This window comes from Physella acuta, unplaced genomic scaffold (genome assembly GCF_028476545.2).
Source record: "Physella acuta isolate Inbredline_101_S28 unplaced genomic scaffold, ASM2847654v3 ptg001794l, whole genome shotgun sequence".
Taxonomy (NCBI): Eukaryota; Metazoa; Mollusca; class Gastropoda; family Physidae; genus Physella; species Physella acuta.
Window position 1 is genome coordinate 1 of NW_026733304.1, and position 20,829 is coordinate 20,829.

Consider the following 20,829-nt stretch of genomic DNA (forward strand, 5'->3'; position numbering starts at 1 on the left):
GCCTTGGTTAAAAATTAAGTAATCAACAGTCTCACCTTAAGATTTTAAATGAACGAGTCTTGTACTGCTTGATGATATTTTAATCGAAATATTGTTTTATAAAAAGAATTTATGTTCATTTTCAGTTTTTAGCTAGCACATTACGTCATACAGTCGTGAAAGCTATTTTAAGAACGCATTTTTTTTCTAACATTTGTCTTGAGAGTATTTTTTTTAATGAACATTGTAACACTAACTCACAATACTTAATAGATCTAGATTCGAATGTAAAAGTAATAAATATAAATGTTCCTTCCTAGTTTACCTTTACCATCGAGGGCAGCATAGGGCGGAACAGAGTTTCTTCCATGTATCACTTCGCCCCCCCCCCCCCCACCTCCCTGGACGAAACTGAATTTATATTGAAAAAATATACTTTTACCAGTGTCCGCCCCCCCCCCCCCCCGAAAAAAAACCAAAAGTCTGGAAGAAACAATGGGGCGGAAAACTAATATAAACCTCAAGTTTTCATTCATTCAAGCCGTTAGGATTTCTTTTTAGACTCTTCCCTTCTCTTTACGGATCATTCAGACTGCTTTATATTAAAGAGGTGTTAGGGCGGGGGAGGTTAGACCCCCACCCCCTTCCCTCTTACGAACCCCCCTAAGGACAGCTGTCTCATCTAAACTGTTTACGAAGGGGCACTCGTGTCGCCTACTTTTTGTTTCAAAATCATGAATATCATTCAACCGCCATTTTACGTTCTACAATCGTTATATTTTACCAAAAAAAGCAACCAGAGGCGTCGCAATGCCGGGGGTTGGGGGGGGGGGGGGGATGCGGACCGCACCGGGTGACACCATTTGGGGGGGGGGTGACACCTGGCAAAAATTGCAAAATATATAGGCAAAATATGCGAACGAAATAGAATTTATATAGAAAATATATACTTTTACCTGTGTCCGCCCTCCCGGATTTTTTTTTTTGCTAGTTTCATTTATGATTAATTAAAGTTAAATAGTCTTTTAAGTACAAATCGAGTGGGGGTGACACCATGACGTAAACGTGCTAACTATAGTATAGAGAAAACATTGCTACATCCACTATATTATTAACATACTATAGATAAACATCGTTACTATTAAGCCTGCAGTGATTAAAGCTTGCACACATACATGTAAGCATATGCGGTATATATTTAAACTATAGGCTTATGTCAGCCGACACACACATTATATATATATATATATATATATATATATAAATATATATATATATATATATATATATATATATATATATATATATATATATATATATATATATATATATATATATATATATATATATACATATATATATATATATATATATATATATATATATATATATATATATATATATATATATATTGTTTCTTGGGGGGGGGGGGGGTGAAAGTGCCTAGCGACGCCACTGCATATACTTTATTACTTAGTTGTTAGGAGCAGAGGCGTAGCGACCCTTCCCGGCACCCGGGGACATACTTTCAATTTGGCGCCCCCTTGGGAGCAAATTTTCGATTTGCACCCCCCCTCGAACTTTTCATTTGCACCCCCCCCCCCTCGAACATTTCATTTGCACCCCCCCCCCCTCAAACTTTCGATTTGCATCCCCCCCATCGAACTTTTCATTTGCACCCCCCCTCAAACTTTCAATTTGGCGCCCCCCCTAAGGTCGGCGCCCGGGGGACATATGTCCCCCCCGCCCCCCCCCCCCCCTCGCTACGCTACTGGTTAGGAGCCCTATTAGTATAACGAGAAAAATGGCCCGTTGAGGAAGGATACACCGGGCGCTAGGTTGATAGTGCTGTCTTTTTTCTCTAAACTAAAACCAACCCACCCCCCCCCCCCCACCCCCTCCCACCCCCACCCACCCCACACACCACCCCCCCCCACCCCCACCCCCACCCCCAAAAAACATGTCTACCGTCCCATTCAACGAAATATAATTATATACTTTTTCCAGTGTCCGCCCCCTCCCCGAAAATTCTACCCCCGCCCCCCGAAAATTTCCCCCACCCCCACCCCTCTCCGGGGAGGAAAAAGTCTGAAAGAAACACTGGTGTCGCGCTTAGCCACTACGCGAAGAATTGCATTAAAGAAATTGCGAGAAAACCACTTTTTAGATTAGACACATTAATTAGGCGGTAATTTTATTATAGAGTATCGATGAGGAAACCCCCCCCCCCCACCCCTCCCACCCCCCCCCCCCCACCCCCCACTCCTAAAAAAATCATGTCCACCGTCCCATTTAACGAAATATAATTATATACTTTTTCCAGTGTCCGCCCCCCTTCCCGAAAATTCTACCCCCGCCCCCGAAAATTTCAATTACCCCCACCCCTCTCCGGGGAGGAAAAAGTCTGAAAGAAACAATAGTCAACTTCCACAAAATCATAATTTGGCTAGTTTATAATTATGTAATAGAAAGCGAGTCTGCATTTTTCACTAGATTTCTATATTTACGTTGAAAAAGTAGAAGGTTTCATAAATATTACTCGCCAAACTTTTTAAATATTTTGTTTCTATTTTAAAAACCTTATTTGTAATATTGCGAACATTTTTAAATATATAAATCTTCGGTTAAAGAAAATTAAATTTGACCTTTTTGTTGATTGGTATCTACCGTTGGTTTGATTTCGGGAAAAGTGTAAACAAAACATTCACACGTGCAAGATATATTTTTTAAAATGGGAAAGAAAAGAAAATTAAATAAACAAACTATTGAAGTAAACGAAAGTGATAATGATGGAAAAAAGGTAATTTTCAAAATTTAGCTTTTTTTTCTGAACTCGTTACGACAAAACATTAGATCTCAGTTTACTGGTGAATTTGACAAAGTCGACTCGAAAATCGAAAATAGTGAAAATACTCGAAATCATGAGAGAAAACTTAAAATTCGCTTAGTCAAGTCAGTCACCCAGTCTCACTTACTTAATTTTATAATTTTTAGGCCTACAATTTTTTATTATAATTAGATACTAGACCTGATAATTAATAATAATAATTATTAATTATTGTTAGTAATGTTAGGGCCCTAACTGTTTAAACATAAATTAAAACGTATTTCTGTTAGGTAACTGTTAATTTTATCTTCTGTAGGCCTAAATTTTAAAGCAGGGGGGGGGGGGGCAGATGATGAAGCTTTAGAAGTAGAGTTAATCTGTTTTGTAGACCTCAACATATGAAATATAAAGGAATAGTGTGGATGGTCAGTACTGTGAATATGCCCAACTGCCTTTACTTTCCCTAATGCTCAAGCCTGGGATCCGAACTGGAAATAACTTAAGACTTTCGTGTTAGCATCACAGTAGACCACACCTTCTCATGATTTTTTTTTTTTAATAAAAAGCTAAAAAGAAATTCAAAACTGTAGGCCTATTTAATTCCAATATTATAAAAATAGCAAATGCAAAGAACTTGCAAATACTTTTTGTGTTTAAAATATAGGCCTACAGGCCCTAGGCCATAGTTAGCAACATGACTATTAGTTATATTTGCAATATGTAGCCCCCCTCCCGAATATTTATTAAGATTTTCTATTCAGTTTATATAGCACATTTCAACCAGATGCTTCTTTTTGGGTGGTCTCAATTTAACATTTAGCCTACTTGTCTTATTAATATTTTCTTTTACTACAACAAGATTACATTAGTCTACATGTCTTCTGAATTTTTTTTTCAGATTTGTTTGGAAGGCATTGTTACATCAGGCACCTCCACAGAAGGAGACACAAACATGCTTGTTGTTATTCCAAAGAAAAAGAATAAGGAAGTTCCTAAACCAGTTAAAAGTGTCAAAAAGCTCAGCAAAAAGGAAAGGAAAAGACTCACTGATATTGTACAGAGGAAGGAAAAGAAAGAAAGGGTACAGTTTTAAAAATAATTTTATGTTTATTTTTAAAAGTAATTTAAAAAACAAACTTATTTAACGTCATGACAAACAAGTAATGATTTTCTTTTTTACGGAGGTGATGATTTAAAAATACCTGGAAAGTAGAGGGTTAAAGTCCTTTATAAAATATATGATTTGTTTTTAGAGAGCCGAGCTCCTGGAGTCCTTGGCCAAACACCAGGCCACTGAGGAGGAAATGAAAAGATTTACATCCATCACTGAAGTCTACACCCAGAATTTCAAAAGGTTCGTCTCAACTCTCAATAAACTTTGAGGAAAATTATTTTTTAAGATAAAAAAAATTGGTTCTTTTTAATCAAAGCTTCTAATAAGAAAGATTTTTTATTTATGTGTAACTTGCTGTTTACATAATTATCACTAAAACCAGTAGATCCTAACCTTTATTTCTTCATTTCATACGAGTTTTACATTGAAATTAAAGCTGGGTGATAACGTATGTTCCTGATAGCCTGGGTTGGGAAACAAAAGAGTGCAAATTAAAAACAAGAATTTAGACACACAGTTTTTATTTACTTTTGCTGTGTCATTTTTTAAATTTGGTTCCTGGAAAAATTTGAAAGTGCTTTATTTTGATTTTGATAGTTTTATAATACAGATTTAAAGTTTGTATTTGAATTGTAAAAAAAAAAAGTATAAAAATAAAAAAAAATGTTTTGCTTTGTTCTCCTAGTTGTTTCAATTACTGAGCCCCTTAGTTGAAAAGAAACCACACAATTTGTTTTTCTTTGAATTTGCAGCAACTTAGCAGTTGATGACACATTTGAGATGAAAATCAACTCCATCAAAGGCTCCAAAAGGAAGAAGAAACTACTGAAGAAATTAACGGAGAAGGAAGAGCCAGAGTCAACAGACACAGATGAGATGTCAACAGATGAGGAGGTGGAGGCCATCATGGAAGAGGAAGTGGCCGCCCATGACAAGATGGAGGAAACTGAAAAAAAGGAATCTGCTGATGAGCCTGTGAAGGAAACAAATAATTTAGAGAAAGTATGATTCATCCTCATTTATTTCTTCTATTTTAGCCTTTGACCCATGGTTTTATTTATATTTAGTTGGCCTGTATATAATAGCAGAATGTTATATGATTTATTTTTGTAATTTAGGCAAAATCAGAAGAGGAGAAATCAACGCAGCAGGCACATACTCCAGCTGCGAGTAAACCTGTTGTTTACATTCCATTAAATCGACTGCCTGAGATGCAAGTATGTATCTATATCTGTACATTATGCTTTAATTTTCACACTGTCTTACCTAAAATTTATTATTTCATTAAACAAGAAGAATAAGAAGGACCAAATTTGTTTAATATGAAATGCTACTTATTTAGGATGCCAGACTTAAGCTGCCCATTCTAGCAGAAGAGCAGGTTGTCATGGAGACCATCAGTGAAAACCCAGTGGTCATCATCTGTGGAGAAACAGGCTCAGGAAAGACAACCCAAGTTCCACAATTTTTGTATGAGGCAGGCTATGCACAGTGAGTTGTTTTTGACTAGTTTAATAATTTTATTGAAGAATAAATCATATCATGTGGCTGTTATGCTGCCCTTGATCATAAAGGGTTTAATCTTCACCAACTACTGCCTTGCAGATTGCTCTTGGTTGAACTAAGGTTATAGAAACAAATCCAGAAAGAAATACAGGACAAAGTCTGAGTCAACAGGCCAAGAATGGTTCATAACATATTGACACGTAATACATAGATATTTGAGGAAATTACCTCCAAGAATGAAGAAGAAAAGCTTAACTTTTAATCTTCAGCTAGCTGTTAACCACTTGAGCTGGGACACTCACCATCACAAGAAGAGTTTGAACTCTAGTCCTAGAATTTGGAATCTTTTTTATAACCATAATTAAATTTTATCATCATATTTATTCGGTTGTGCAAAAGACACATGGGGTAGATAGAGTTTATCGCTTTCAAAGACCTAGGCATATGAAGGGATAGTGTTGTCAGCACTATGCCAAGCCACCTTTATTACTCCAACTTGACATATGTACTCATCAAAGCTGGGTGGACTCAAGAACATTATGATCCCGTTTTCGAACTCGAGACTTTCTGATTAGCAGTCTAGCTCTCTACCACTAGGCCACTCCGCCCCATATTTACTTTTATACCTGTTGTATAATTTTGTTAAAATATTACAACAAATTTTGTATGCATATTTCTAGTGACAAAGGCATTATAGCAGTGACAGAGCCGCGTCGTGTGGCAGCCATCAGCATGGCCAAACGTGTGGCGGCCGAGATGAACCTCACTGATCGCGAGGTTTCCTACCAGATTAGGTTTGAAGGCAATGTGACGCCAGAAACCAAGATCAAGTTCCTCACTGACGGTGTTCTCTTGAAGGAAGTGCAACAGGTCAGTTGGTTGGGTTAGATAAGGTCAGTTGGTTGGGTTAGGTCAGTTGGTTAGGTTAGATTAGGTCAGTTGGTTGGGTTATATTAGGTTAGATTATGTCAGTTGGTTAGGTTAGATTAGGTCAGTAGGTTGGGTTAGATTAGGTCAGTTGGTTGGGTTAGGTTAGGTCAGTTGGTTGGATTTGTTAGGTTTGATTAGGTCAGTTGGTTAGGTCAGGAATGTACTCTGTATAGCCAGGCAAGAGGCAGACACTGGCCCCAGCCCACCCCACTCAGGGAAAAATTATATGGGACACCTGACAAACTGGTAACCACAGTCCGGTTTGTCCATGAAGTTGGACTTGTTGTCTGAATCCTCCACCATATTCAAAAATTAAGAACGAAGAAGAAGAAGAAGAAGTTGGTTAGGTTAGATTAGGTCAGTAGGTTGGGTTAGATTAGGTCAGTTGGTTGGGTTAGATTAGGTCAGTTGATTGGGTTAGACTAGGTCAGTGGGTTGGGTTAGATTAGGTCAGTTGGTTGGGTTAGATTAGGTCAGTTGGTTGGGTTAGATTAGGTCAGTTGGTTTTGTTAGATTAGGTCAGTTGGTTGGGTTAGATTGGGTCAGTTGGTTTTGTTAGATTAGGTCAGTAGGTTGGGTTAGATTAGGTCAGTTGGTTGGGTTAGGTTAGGTCAGTTGTTTGGGTTAGATTAGGTCAGTTGGTTGGGTTAGGTTAGGTCAGTTGGTTGGGTTAGATTAGGTCAGTAGGTTAGGTTAGATTAGGTCAGTTGGTTGGGTTTGTTTAGGTCAGTGGGTTGGGTTAGATTAGGTCAGTTGGTTGGGTTAGGTTAGGTCAGTTGGTTGGGTTAGATTAGGTCAGTAGGTTAGGTTAGATTAGGTCAGTTGGTTGGGTTTGTTTAGGTCAGTTGGTTGGGTTAGATTAGGTCAGTTGGTTGGGTTAGATTAGGTCAGTTGGTTGGGTTAGATTAGGTCAGTAGGTTAGGTTAGATTAGGTCAGTTGGTTGGGTTTGTTTAGGTGAGTGGGTTGGGTTAGATTAGGTCAGTTTGTTGGGTTAGATTAGGTCAGTTGGTTGGGTTAGATTAGGTCAGTGGGTTGAGTTAGATTAGGTCAGTTGGTTGGGTTAGATTAGGTCAGTTGGTTGGGTTAGATTAGGTTAGTTGTTTGGGTTAGATTAGGTCAGTTGGTTGGGTTAGATTAGGTCAGTTGGTTGGGTTAGATTAGGTCAGTTGGTTGGGTTAGATTAGGTCAGTTGGTTGGGTTAGATCAGGTCAGTGGGTTGGGTTAGATTAGGTCAGTTTGTTGGGTTAGATTAGGTCAGTTGAATGGGTTAGATTAGGTCAGTGGGTTGGGTTAGATTACGTCAGTGGGTTGGGTTAGATTAGGTCAGTTGGTTGGGTTAGATTAGGTCAGTTGGTTGGGTTAATAACTTTGGTCAGGTAAGGTTAGATTATCTGCTTTGGTTAGTTTTTGGACCATTTAGGTTACATTTGTTTCTTAGTTGAGGTACATGGTTTTGCTAAAAAAAAGTTTACTTTACTTTTGGTATTTTTCTGTAAGTGAAACTATTAATTTAGGTTAGTGGATATGCTAGAATACTAGTAGTTTAAATAAGAGAATATTAACTTTTTAGTTATTTTTAGGATAGGGACGTTAATTGTAAATTGTTTACAAATCCTTATTTTTTAATTTTTAACCAATGTCAAGGATTTTCTCAATATTCTGCTTCTCAGGATCCTCTCCTTGGCAAATATTCTGTGGTAATTATTGATGAAGCTCACGAGAGGAGTGTGTACACTGACATTCTGATTGGTCTACTCTCCATCATTGTCAGACAGAGAGAAAAGGTATCACTAATTGAAATTGACATGTTTTCTACAATAGTTTACTCTGTTTTTTCTTCCCATTTTTGTTTCATGCTCTTAGTCGTTGAGATTTTTCTTACTCTCCGCCATAATGAGAAATTTCAATCGTTTTTTTTTTCTAGCGAGGACGACCATTAAAACTGATTATCATGTCTGCAACTCTGAGGGTTGAGGATTTCACAAGTCCAACTTTGTTCAAATCTATAAAGCCACCTCCTCTGGTGAAGGTAAATATTGATTTCTTATCATGTGTGACACAGACTATTTTTCTATTGAATTCAGTGTTGGTTAGAAGAGTGTTAGAAAATTTTTGTTTTGTTATGACAGTCACCAATAAGATTCACTTGTTTACAACAAACAGTAGTTTGATGCGTTTAGCTAGTAAATTTAATTTATTGACTCTAATGCCTTGCTTGCTTATCCTTTTTTAATATCTAGAATTAAAATTGTCAGATATTTATAAGATTTTCTCCTTTTCTTCACCTTAAACAAAATTGTAGGTTGATGCTCGCCAGTTTCCTGTAACTGTTCATTTCAATAAGAAAACAGCGGATAATTATATCACAGAGGCTTACAAAAAGGTATCTCTTAGATGTTGAAGTAAATTTCTCTTTTCTGACTTGGCGGTCCATGGGGCAATCGAAGTAGAGCTCACCATGTTTGTGACCTCTGCATATGAGGGGATAGTGTGCTCTGCACTATTTCTATGCCCAGCGAGCTTTACTTTCCCTAACTTGAGATATGTACCTATCAGAACTGACTCATTGACGCTCTACTGACTTGAACCCAGTTTCGAACTCGAGCCTTTTAGGTAAGCAGGCCACACCATCCTTATCTCTTAGCTGTAGTAATTTATAAATTGGAAAACATTTTGCTGGGTCCTGTCAGTACACCAATTCAAGAAGAATCCATTTAATAATTTTGGCATATGAAGGGATGTGTGGTCAATACTGTCCAGCCACTTTTACTTTTCTAGACTTGAACCAGGTACCCACCATAAATCATAAGGCTCTCTTAGATTTGAACCAGGAAATCAAAACTTGAGACAGCTGTCATGCTGTGTTATTTTCATCTTAAAATAAAATCTGTTACTTAATTTTAAAAATCTGTCCCTCCCAGATTTGTAAAATTCATAGAACCCTGCCAGAAGGTGGCATTCTGGTGTTTGTTACTGGTCAGCAGGAGGTGCACGTACTGGTCAAAAAGTTGCGGAGAATGTTTCCATACATTGCTGGTCAAGGTAAGCTGACAATTTTTATTTTTTGAACTAAAGATTTATCCATCTTGCCATATAATGTTATTGTCCCTTTTGAAAAAAAAGCAGTCAATCGACATAACAAAATTTGATGCTTTGAACAAAAGATCTATCAATTAATTGTTAAACAAAATGTTATGTTTTAAATTAATTGAAGTTGTAATTATAGTGTAATTTTAATATTGGTTAGTTATTAAAACTGCAAAATTATGTGGTATACATTTATTATAGTTTACTTTACAGCAAAATTACAACTAGATAACTAGTGTTTGTTTCTTCTATTTAAATTAAACATTGTAAACTTATCCTTCAAATATGCAAGACATTTTAAAACCAGAGGAAAGTGTAATGTATATAAAGTAGAAAATTATATTTTATTAAATTTTATATTTTAGTACATGTTTAATATTTTAGTTAATGATTTATATTGCAGTTAATATTGTATAATGTACTTAATGTTTTATATTTTAGTTAACATTTTATATTGTAGTTAATGTTTAATATTGTAGTTAATGTTTTATATTTTTGTATACATTTTTTATATTGTAGTTAATGTTTTATATTGTAGTTAATGTTTTATATTGTAGTTAACGTTGAGCCTGTGAAAAAAGAATCCAGGCGAGAGAGAAAGATGAAAGAAAAACTGAAAGAGGAAGAGAAAAATATTTTGACGTCCTTACCCAAAATTGATTTAAGCAGGTAGTTTTTTATCTTCAAATGATGGCTAAGTGGTAGTGCTATTTTTACAAAATAAAATTGATAAGTTCTAAATTTATACCCAAGTTCAAAGTGTAGACAATAGTATTTGCACAGTGTTAAATCTAACAAAATACATTACAAAAGCTCTGTAAATCCTGACTGTTTTTTGATGATTTGCTTGAGTGTTGGTTTTGTTTACCATACAGCTACTCTGTACTCCCACAAGATGATGAAGACGCTGAAAAGGATACAGATGTCATCCAGGCTAACGATGATGATGAAGAGGATGGAGGTCATGGCACTGGTGAAGAGGACGAGGAAGCTACGGTATCTGAATAGATTTCTTTAAGAAAGGGCTGATTATTGTTAAAAGTGTGCATTTAAAACCATCAAGAATCTTAGTGTATGAAAATATCAACAAACATGGTTATTTAGCAATAGATAAGGTTTTCAAATACTATGTATAAAGCTTTCACTTTGCATGTATGTTTTTCTGTTTTAATTACTGTATGTGTTTATTTAAAAAAATTTTTTTCTAGAGAGCTAAGATGGGAGAGAACCAGCCAGACAGTACCATCCCCTTGTATGTGTTACCACTCTACTCATTGTTGTCAAGTGAAAAACAGGCCAAGGTAAGATAACTGACATCTGTCAATGTTGTCATTCACTCTGTGTACATATCTGTGAGATCTAAGTGTACCATGATGTTCTTTTTAAAGCACTCATGTCTTCTTGGAACCCACCATTGCTTTGTTTTTGCTGGACAAGTTGGTCGTATGGTATGATACAACTACCATCCCAAATGTCTGGCATTCGAATCACATCCATCTGATGGGTACCTAACTCACGGTTTAGGGAAAGTAAGGACGGCTGGGCATTGAGCTGACCACATTATTCCTTCATATGCCGAGGTCACAGAAGCAGTTGAACTCTACTTCACTTTTCCCATTGACTGTCAGGTTCGAATAGGTACGGTACTTTACTTTTATTAAATATTTATTTCTTATTTTCCTAGGTGTTTGACCCCCCACCAGAGGGCTGTAGACTTTGTATCATCGCCACCAATGTTGCAGAGACCTCACTGACCATTCCCAACATCCGCTATGTTGTGGACACAGGAAAGGTAGGGATCAGATAGTTTTTTTTTAGAACAAGGTCTAAACCTCTCCTTGAAAACTTGCATGCTAGAGATGCCTTTGTTGATATATGCATATGCTGAGTAGGCTGTGTTTTTACTGCCAGTTGTTGAAGCTTCGTAGTTATTTTTTAAAAACAATGATTTTTTTGCTTTTAATGAATTTCTCATGTTGAATTAATTGAAATTCCCTAGGTTGATTAAAGTGAAGTTCTCTATTTCTTTTTCATTTCAATTGTAATATTTGAGGAGATTTCCTCCAACACAATTAGGTATTATGCGTCAACATGTAATAAGCCACATGGCCTGTTGCTCCTTTTTCAGCCTGCTTTTCTTTCTGGATTTACCATAGCCTTTGTCCACCAAAAGAACAAACCAATAGGCAGCAGTTGTTTAATTTTTGAGTTCTCTCTCCTAGATGGTTTACTGACCCCAGCTTAAGAGCCCATCTGTCTGGATCTGAACTTTAGACTTTAGGAGTTAGCAATCATACGCCTTCCTGCCCAACCAAACTGTCCCCTTCCCAGGTTTAATTAATTGTAATTCCCAAAGTTTAATTTATTGTAATTCCCCAAGTTTAATTTATTGTAATTCCCCAAGTTTAATTTATTGTAATTCCCCAAGTTTAATTTATTGTAATTCCCCAAGTTTAATTTATTGTAATTCCCCAAATTTAATTTATTGTAATTCCCTAAGCTGAATAACCAAGTTGAATGAATTGAAATTCTCCACTCCGCAGACAAAGGTGAAATATTTCGACAAGGTGACAGGTGTATCAACATTTCGAGTTACCTGGGTATCTCAAGCTTCAGCCAATCAGAGGGCAGGTAGAGCTGGGCGCATGGGTCCTGGACACTGTTACAGGTCAAGCTGACATTTTGCTTCACCCCTTTTTTAAATAATTACAAACCTTGTCAGTTGTGTTTATTTAAAAAGTTTGATTTACTGTTTGTTTTGATGATTGTTTCAGACTATATTCATCAGCAGTGTTTATTTAAAAAGTTTTATTTACTGTTTGTTTTGATGAATGTTTCAAACTGTATTCATCAGCAGTGTTTATTTAAAAAGTTTTATTTACTGTTTGTTTTGATGATTGTTTCAGACTGTATTCATCAGCAGTGTTTATTTAAAAAGTTTTATTTACTGTTTGTTTTGATGATTGTTTCAGACTATATTCATCAGCTGTGTTTATTTAAAAAGTTTTATTTACTGTTTGTTTTGATGAATGTTTCAAACTGTATTCATCAACAGTGTTTATTTAAAAAGTTTTATTTAGTGTTTGTTTTGATCAATGTTTCAGACTATATTCATCAGCTGTTTATTTAAAAAGTTTTATTTACTGTTTGTTTTGATCAATGTTTCAGACTGTATTCATCAGCTGTGTTCAGTGACTTCCCAAACTTTTCACCACCTGAAATAACACGGAGACCTGTGGATGATTTAGTGTTACAGATGAAGGTAGGAACTCATCAAAATAACTTTTTGATTATAAATATTCTAAAATTTTACATATCATGTACACTTTTTAGTTCATTTTGATGACTAACTGTTACTGATAAGGGTAGGAAGTTATAATTACAGAGTTGAGAGAGAATATTTTGTTAACTCATTTTATTTCTTGATATTTTCTTTTCTAATATTTATTTGTTGTATTTCTCTCTACCTAGAGCATGAGAATAGACAAAGTGGCAAATTTTCCTTTCCCGACCCCACCAGATGCTGAACAAATTAAGGTAGCTCTTTAAATTTCTTGTTAAACTTTTTTAAATTAATAAACGATATTAATATTTTTTAAATTTTAAAATGTTCCTGAAAACATATTCTCCTATTTTTCAAGATGGCCGCCATTGTCATAGTTATCAAGATTTTTCCACCAAATGTTTTTAGTGGAAATGCATATGTGGATGTATCTTAATAAAGCTGTAAAGAAATAATTGTTTTCTAACGAGTATTAAAAAAGTTTTTTTTTACCGGAGCCTTCCCCCTTAAGGAAGATGGCAGGAGTTTTGCGTGCAACTTTTTTTAGTGATTAAATTAACATTGCTAATTTTTTCTTTTTGTTTTGTCTTCAGGCTGCAGAAACTCTTCTTATGTCTCTTGGAGCCTTGAGAAATATTGGCACTGGATCCCTGAGGTTTAAAGATCTTAAGAAAGGTAAGCTACTCTTGTCAAGGGAGGTAGCTCATGGTAATTTAAAAATAAAAATAAAGAAATAGACTACTTATTTTGTTATGACAAATTTAGAATGCTTTTAACTTTTGGACATTTTTCTATTCTAGCAAAGAGTCCAGTAATCACAGATTTAGGAATAGACTACTTATTTTGTAATGACAATTTGGAATGCTTTGAACACTTGGACATTTTTCTATTCTAGCAAAGAGTCCAGTAATCACAGATTTAGGAATGACGATGGCGTCATTTCCAGTGGCGCCGAGGTATTCAAAGATGTTAACACTGGCACGGAGCTACAAAGTCTTGCCCTATGCTATAGCTCTGGTGGCTGCGCTCTCTGTGGATGAGTTGTTTGTGGATGCCATCCAGGCCACAGATGTGGATGAGAATGTGAGTCTGATAAAATAAATGTAACAAATACTACGGTATCAACCATCAATTATTGATAACACTTTCTTGATGCTAATTCTTTAACTTTTATGTCTCCAGAATGAAGAGTTGCAAGCAAAACTATCAAAGCTGAGTTTATTCCGCAATAATCTTGTGGTAAGCTAAATGTTCTATTTCTCTGAACATTTTTATTTTATTGAATTCAATTCTATGGCAGGGGTTATGCCTTTTTAAATTTATTAGGCTGTAATTAAAATTTAGCTTGATTTAATTAAAATTCTGATAGTATTTTAAAATGTATGTTTTTAGTCTTAAACTTGAATAAATCTTTTACATCTTGTTTGGTGCTCCAAGGGTTTTTACATCTTGAGATCTTGTTTGAAGGGAAATTCTCTGAAGCTTAAAATGTTTTAGCATATAAATGAATGGACCATTTACATCTTGTTTGAAGGGAAATTCTCTGAAGCTTAAAATGTTTTAGCATATAAATGAATGGACCATTTACATCTTGTTTGAAGGGAAATTCTCTGAAGCTCAGTGTTTTAGTCTAGATTTGAATACATTGTTTACATCTTGTCTGAAGGGAAATTCTCTGATGCTTGGGGATATGATGGTGTTGCTGCGTACAGTCGGGGCCTGCGAGGCTGAAGGGTGCTCCCCCACTTTCTGCCAACAGCTTGGTGTGAGGTTCAAGGCCATGAGAGAAATCAGAAAACTGAGACTCCAGCTAACAAATGCAGGTAATGAATTTTACAATTGTTTTTTACATTTGTTCCTCTGTTCTTTTTTGAATTACATTAATTTAAAATAAAAATAAAAAAAGCCACTTATTTTAAAATTTTGTGTTTCATATCTTCTCCTTCTGATTAAGTATTGATTGGTTGCTGCTTGACAAAATATTTTGTGCCACATACCTAAAGTATTTTGTTTTCTCTAGCTACTCATACAACTTTTGGCATTACAAAAGCCATTGTAAAACTAACATTGAATTAGAAACAGCTGTGCTCAACAGTGTTTGACATTACAACCGCCATTGTTAAAGTAACATTGAGCTATAAAAAAAATAGTTGTGTCTAACAGTGTTTGGCATTACAACCACCATTGTTAAAGTAACATTGAGCTGTAAAAAAATGGTTGTGTCTAACAGTGTTGGGCCATATTGTTGTGTCTAACAGTGTTTGGGCAAATTGTTTGCAGCTACTGTGGCGTTTCAAGATGAGAGCCTCGTTGTGGATCCTAACCTATCTCCACCCAATGAAGACCAAATCTTGGCCTTGAGGAAGGTCGTCCTAGGTGGTCTGGCTGATCATGTTGCCAGGTAGTACTGAAATTTTCATTTTCTTTAATGATATTTAATATATATATATATATATATATATATATATATATATATATATATATATATATATATATATATATATATATATATATATACAATTAAATTTGTTAAATTTGGTCTAATTAACAAGAAATTCACTGAAGAAAATAATAAAAAAAGATTGTCAAAATTAATAAGAAGAAATGTTTAAACAAGAAATTTAAGACAAATTGGAGTTTGGGTATTACCAGTGTTTGCCAGTAAACTCTTCCCAAACTAGGCGTGTTCATTTGTTTGTAGTATTGTCATCTTAGGTTAGTGTTATTGTCAGGTGTTAGGGCTATGGGAGGGCTGGGGTTAGGATTTGGAATATTGTTAGTGTTGACATAAATCAATTTAATTTGTATTAAAAAAAATCATATTTAAGCTAACACCCCCCCTTTTAAGAAGATTCCATTATTGTGGCATTATCAGAGACCTATCATGTTTTCTTCTATTGTAGATTTAGTGGACACTGGTATAACACATACTCTTACTATGAATGATTTAAAGGCTATTACAAAAAGCTCAGTTTATTTTTAGCATATGTAACTTGTAAAACTCCATTAACTCCTTTATTTTAAAGGCGGAACCCTGCCCCACCCCCAGGTACGGAGAAGTCCGAGACAGCCCGCCTGAAGGGATCGTTCCAGTGCAGTCAACTGGAGGAACTGGTGTACGTCCACCCAGAGTCTGTTCTGTTCAAGAACAGGGAGGTTGAGTTTGTTGTGTACCAGTCTATGGTGGAGACGTCTAGACTCTACATGAGAGGTTGGTCACTTTTATTTACGTCTGTCTTGTTTCATAGAGCATGTTTTAGAACAGGGAGGTTGAGTTTGTTGTGTACCAGTCTATGGTGGAGACGTCTAAACTCTACATGAGAGGTTGGTCACTTTTATTTACGTCTGTCTTGTTTCATAGAGCATGTTTTAGAACAGGGAGGTTGAGTTTGTTGTGTACCAGTCTATGGTGGAGACGTCTAGACTCTACATGAGAGGTTGGTCACTTTTATTTACGTCTGTCTTGTTTCATAGAGCATGTTTTAGAACAGGGAGGTTGAGTTTGTTGTGTACCAGTCTATGGTGGAGACGTCTAGACTCTACATGAGAGGTTGGTCACTTTTATTTACGTCTGTCTTGTTATATAGAGCTTGTTTTAGGTTTTGTTTTATGGAAGGCAATGGAACTGTCAAAAATAATTTTTTTTGTTCTAGTTTTATTTATAGAACTTGATCTACTGATTAGGCTATTCACTTGGATGACATTGATAAATTATAGACTTTAAAAAATAACTATATATTCACAATGGAAAACACAAATTAGATTTCATGTTACAAGGGAAGTAACAGCAAATACTGTTTTATGATTTGTTTACCTCCCTTGAACCAGATAAAGTTGTGTAATTTTATTTTTTAAATGATTTCTTAATTTATTATCTCCCATGAGATAATTCTTTGATGTTTTCTGAAGTCAGTGTTTTAGTAGCTTGAAGTCTGTTTTATGACTTCAGGTCCATGTATTATGACTTCAGATTCATGTGTGTTTATGACTTCAAGTCTATGTGTTCTCTAGGACTTCATGGCTATGTCATATGAATTCTTGTCTGTGTTATATGACTTCAAGTCAGTGTTTTCTTTGACTTAGGTTTATGCTGTGTTGAACCCCATTGGTTCCCAGAGATGGCCAAGAGCTACTGTGTCTTGTCTAAAGCTTTAGAGGAACCCGCGCCACGCTACGACCCCAGCTCTGGCAAAATCATGTGCCACCGGTCTGGGTCTTTTGGTAATTTACTTTACTAGACAACTTAAATGGTCTACATAATCAAAACAGTAATTTCAGATTAAAAAAAAAAATTTTTTTAATTTATTAAAAAAATTCACATTCAATTCAGTTGTTTCAGGTTAAAAAGATTTTTTTTTTAATTCATAATCAATTCAGTCTTTCCAGATTAAAAAAAAAATTAAATTCAGAATCAATGCAGACTTTTCAGATTAAAAAAAATAAGTTTAAGAGTTTTTTTTCTTTTCTAGGGCGTTGCAACTGGGAATTTCCCCCTACAGAAATGGAATTTCCTGACTGTGTTGAGTGTTACAGATGGTTTGCTAAATTTCTGTTGGACGGGGAAGTTTTTCTGAGTTTGTCGAAGTTTAAAACATCTCTCACAACACCAAGTCAAATTATGGTCAAATCCTGGGCCAAGTAAGTATGTTATAACTGGAATAGTAAAATTTCTTTATGTTCAATTATTCCAAATTTCTCACAACAAAAGAAGTTCATATTTTTAGTTTTAAAAAAATCCAAACACCTTGAACTACTTCCCTTGAACATAGTAGCTTACCTTTTTTTTAAATTTTAGATATTTTAAACCTCACACATATTGTCCCCACTAATACAGGATTTAATTGTTTAATCTACAGACTTCAGCCAATCACAGAGAGGCTACTAAAAGCACTTCTCAACAAAAGCACTTGTACGAAAAGCCAGCTTGCAGAGGTCTGGAAGAAACAGCCAAAATGTGAGAATTTCAAAAAAAAAAATTTCAGTCTTCTTGAATGTCTTTATAAAAATATCTGAGACAGTTTCACATACCATTTTACATTTAACAGCGTTATGTAATCCTAGATATAAAACTAGAAATACAGTCAAGTGCATTATTTTTATCACAATAACTTTAGGTAATTTCAGATTTTTTTGTTTGCTTCAGTTTTACAATCTGAGTACCTGGAGTGGGTGTCTGAAGATAAACATGCAGATGTAATGGCAGAGTGGCCTCCCCTTGACCCACTTTCTTGACACCACCTGTGTTGTGTAGCAGATATTTCAATGAAGTGAATGATGTGTGTAATTAAAATTTGTTCTAATTGTTGCTCTATGTAAAAAAAAAAACAATAAAAATGTCTAAATATTAAAAAATAAAATCTGTTAAGTGCTTGCATCTTGTAAATATTCTTAAACTGTTGGTTGAAAATGAATGTTTCCAAGACAACAAAAGCTGCAGTGTGAAACATACCTGAGCTACAATGAGAGCAACACTACTGTTCACAAGATAATTTTTAAAGAATTAGATCTGAGTTGGGGTTAATGGTTATTAAGTTTAGGGGTTATTGGGGGTTAAGGATAAGAGCTAGTAAAAAAGTCTTTGCACATCTTATCCATTCGGACAAGATTGCAAAATCTCCTCCCCCTGTCCACGTCTACAAAAGTCGATTTTTTTCGTTAGGCGTCGTCATTCATAAATGACGACGCACTTGGGGGGGGGGGGGGGGGGTCCGTAATTTTGTGATAGAAAAATATCATTGTTTTAAGAAAAATTCAACTGCAATTTTGAAAGGGTGTATAGGCTGAGGTGTGACGTCATTTTAGAGGGTGGGGGTCTGGCTTTTTGTGACGATGTGTGACGGAGGGAAGGTAAGGATCGTAAAACAAAAGCGTGGAGTCATTTATGGATGACCCCCTTACAACACAGCATTTAGTCTGGCCCCTACCCACGAAGATCTGTCCGGCAAAGGTTAAACCTGCCAGGAGCACGGGGATCCCACCGGCATAGAAATTGGGGTCATTGGAGCACACAAGCCATCCCACCTCACCAAGGCGCTGTGTCGTTAGGATGGTCCGGGTGCTGCAACGACGCCATAGGTGGCCCGCCTATGGCCTAAGAGTGTTCTGCCCACACGCTCACACGATTTACCATTGCTACTTCGCGAGATCATACCAAGGACCGCGATTGAAATCATTCTACACAATGCAAAGGAAGTCGTTTGGCAGCCAAACCGTGCTCCATGACAATAGCAATCGTTATGAGCGGGAAGACTATAAAAAGTGAAACACCCTCGGCGAAACCACGGTTGACGTAGTTTCATCACCCAGGGTGGGGTCCCGAAGGACACTGAAGTTGAGCCAGATGAGATAATGATATATATTCAGACACGCGGACGTTAAGGGAGCAGTATCACCCAGACTAAGGGAGAGAAACAAAAATTTTCACACACAAAATAAACCGGGAGTGATCTCCCCTAAACTTTCTCGAATATTCTTATATAAAATAACAGGGGATGGAAACTCGGGCTATAGACATGATTTTTAATCCATTTTAAATACTTAAAGTTTTAAAAATAGAATAAAATCTCGTAGACAAATTAATTGCACACCAAGTGAACGCAAATAAAAAAAGCGCATAATAGTGCGCAATATTATTAGTACTTTTAAAATTTACATTAGTTTTTTGAGAAATCGGAAGTAGCGTAAATTACTACTTCCAGTCAACGGAAATTACTCAAAATTTAACAGAAGGTAGAGAATTAGATCTTTTACTTACATGTGAAATTTCATTTATCTATCTGAAATAGTACTCAAGTTATAGGCTTTTAAAAAATTCAAAGTAGGAAAAGTACCACTTCCGGTTATCGGAAATCGGTTATCGGAAATCGATTTTGATAAAATACTTATATATGAAATTTCATCAACCTAGCTGTAACGGTACTCAAGTTATCGTGTTTACACACGGACAGACACACACACGGACAGACACACACACACACACAGACATACGGACAAGATTGCAAAATTATGTTTTTCCGTATCAGTGAGGTGTAAAACGTCGAGATTTGTAAAAATCTCGATTTTTTTTTTTGCACGATTACAATACTTTCTCTATACTACGTATATACGAGAAAGTAAAAAACTATTCGACATACACGTGTCAATTTTTACGCTAAATGTTTACAATCGTAGAGCCGGGTTTAGTGACGGCTATTAGGGGCTGATAATTTAGTTTGAAGCGATTTTAAACTTAGGGGAGGTAACTAAGAGGAGGTTGCTTTCACGGGGGGGGGGGGGGGGGGGTGGGTGGGGGGTGGAGGGGTGTAGGATAGGGGTTGGGGGAAAGGAGGGTGGCGGGGGGGGGGGGGGGGGGTTAACGTCCTTAAAGACCTACTGATAGTGTTTTAAAGCAAATATATTTTCAGTGGCAGCATTGGTACTGTCGAATTCACAAATTATGAATTACTGAAAAGTAGAGAATAAAACAACTAAATAGCGGCATATGATACGCCTCGGGTTGGCTCGTACTTTTTATTTGTCCTATTCCACTGTCAAGTACTTGAGGTTTTTATTTTCGCGGTTGAATATAGATTTATTAATAGTAATAACAGATCCATCTGCAAGAGACCCTCTAATAGGGAAGTGTATTTCTATTTCAATAGATCATCGTATTGCTGGTAGCTAGCTTCGCAGTACACGCATTTGTAGATTGCGATGTGTGTGTGTAGTTTCGCATGATGTACGGCTAGTTGGCTACTTTTGAACTTTGGTTTCACACACTGTGCTGGTGGCTTCTGTTCCGTGTTCTGATTGTATCTTTTGCGTTCTCTGTCCTTGTTGAAAGGTGGTAGGAAGCAGAGGCGTAGCGGGGGGGGGGTACATATGTCCCGTGCGCCGACCCCAGGGGCGGTAAAATGGGTTGAAAAAAAGTAAAAGCTCATTTTAGCTGCAGTTTTGCATTATAAATATTAAAAAAATATATGGGGGGGGGGCAAATTGAAAGTTTCTCCCCGGGGGGCGGGAAGGGTCGCTACGCCTCTGGTAGGAAGTATCCTAACAATACTTTCCTTTGAGGCGCCTTTATTTTTGCGGTTTTTGTTTTCCTGTATTAGGGCTGATGTCTT

General features: G+C 36.2%; 1 protein-coding gene across 1 annotated transcript; it reads left to right on the top strand.

Annotated features, from left to right (window-relative positions):
* Positions 1-2,647: 2,647 nt before the first annotated feature.
* LOC131930520 (putative ATP-dependent RNA helicase DHX37) lies at positions 2,648-18,035 on the top strand. Its single transcript, XM_059287045.1, has 28 exons — positions 2,648-2,779; positions 3,705-3,887; positions 4,060-4,160; positions 4,673-4,922; positions 5,039-5,137; positions 5,263-5,411; positions 6,107-6,296; positions 8,028-8,141; positions 8,282-8,386; positions 8,660-8,740; positions 9,279-9,399; positions 10,002-10,113; positions 10,320-10,440; positions 10,653-10,745; positions 11,129-11,236; positions 11,988-12,112; positions 12,613-12,706; positions 12,916-12,981; positions 13,321-13,402; positions 13,623-13,810; positions 13,910-13,966; positions 14,394-14,550; positions 15,008-15,128; positions 15,754-15,938; positions 16,811-16,948; positions 17,197-17,365; positions 17,584-17,681; positions 17,871-18,035. Exons 1-28 carry the CDS (start codon positions 2,711-2,713, stop codon positions 17,957-17,959), a joined length of 3,465 nt encoding a protein of 1,154 aa, XP_059143028.1. The 5' UTR covers positions 2,648-2,710; the 3' UTR covers positions 17,960-18,035.
* Positions 18,036-20,829: the final 2,794 nt, after the last annotated feature.

Excerpts from the sequence above, each read along its gene's own strand:
- LOC131930520 (XM_059287045.1), top strand. The coding sequence starts at position 2,711 with ATGGGAAAGAAAAGAAAATTAAATAAACAAACTATTGAAGTAAACGAA. Across the intron at positions 10,746-11,128 it reads CAAGTGAAAAACAGGCCAAG|GTGTTTGACCCCCCACCAGA; the intron begins GTAAGATAACTG and ends TTATTTTCCTAG. Across the intron at positions 13,967-14,393 it reads TATTCCGCAATAATCTTGTG|GGAAATTCTCTGATGCTTGG; the intron begins GTAAGCTAAATG and ends TCTTGTCTGAAG.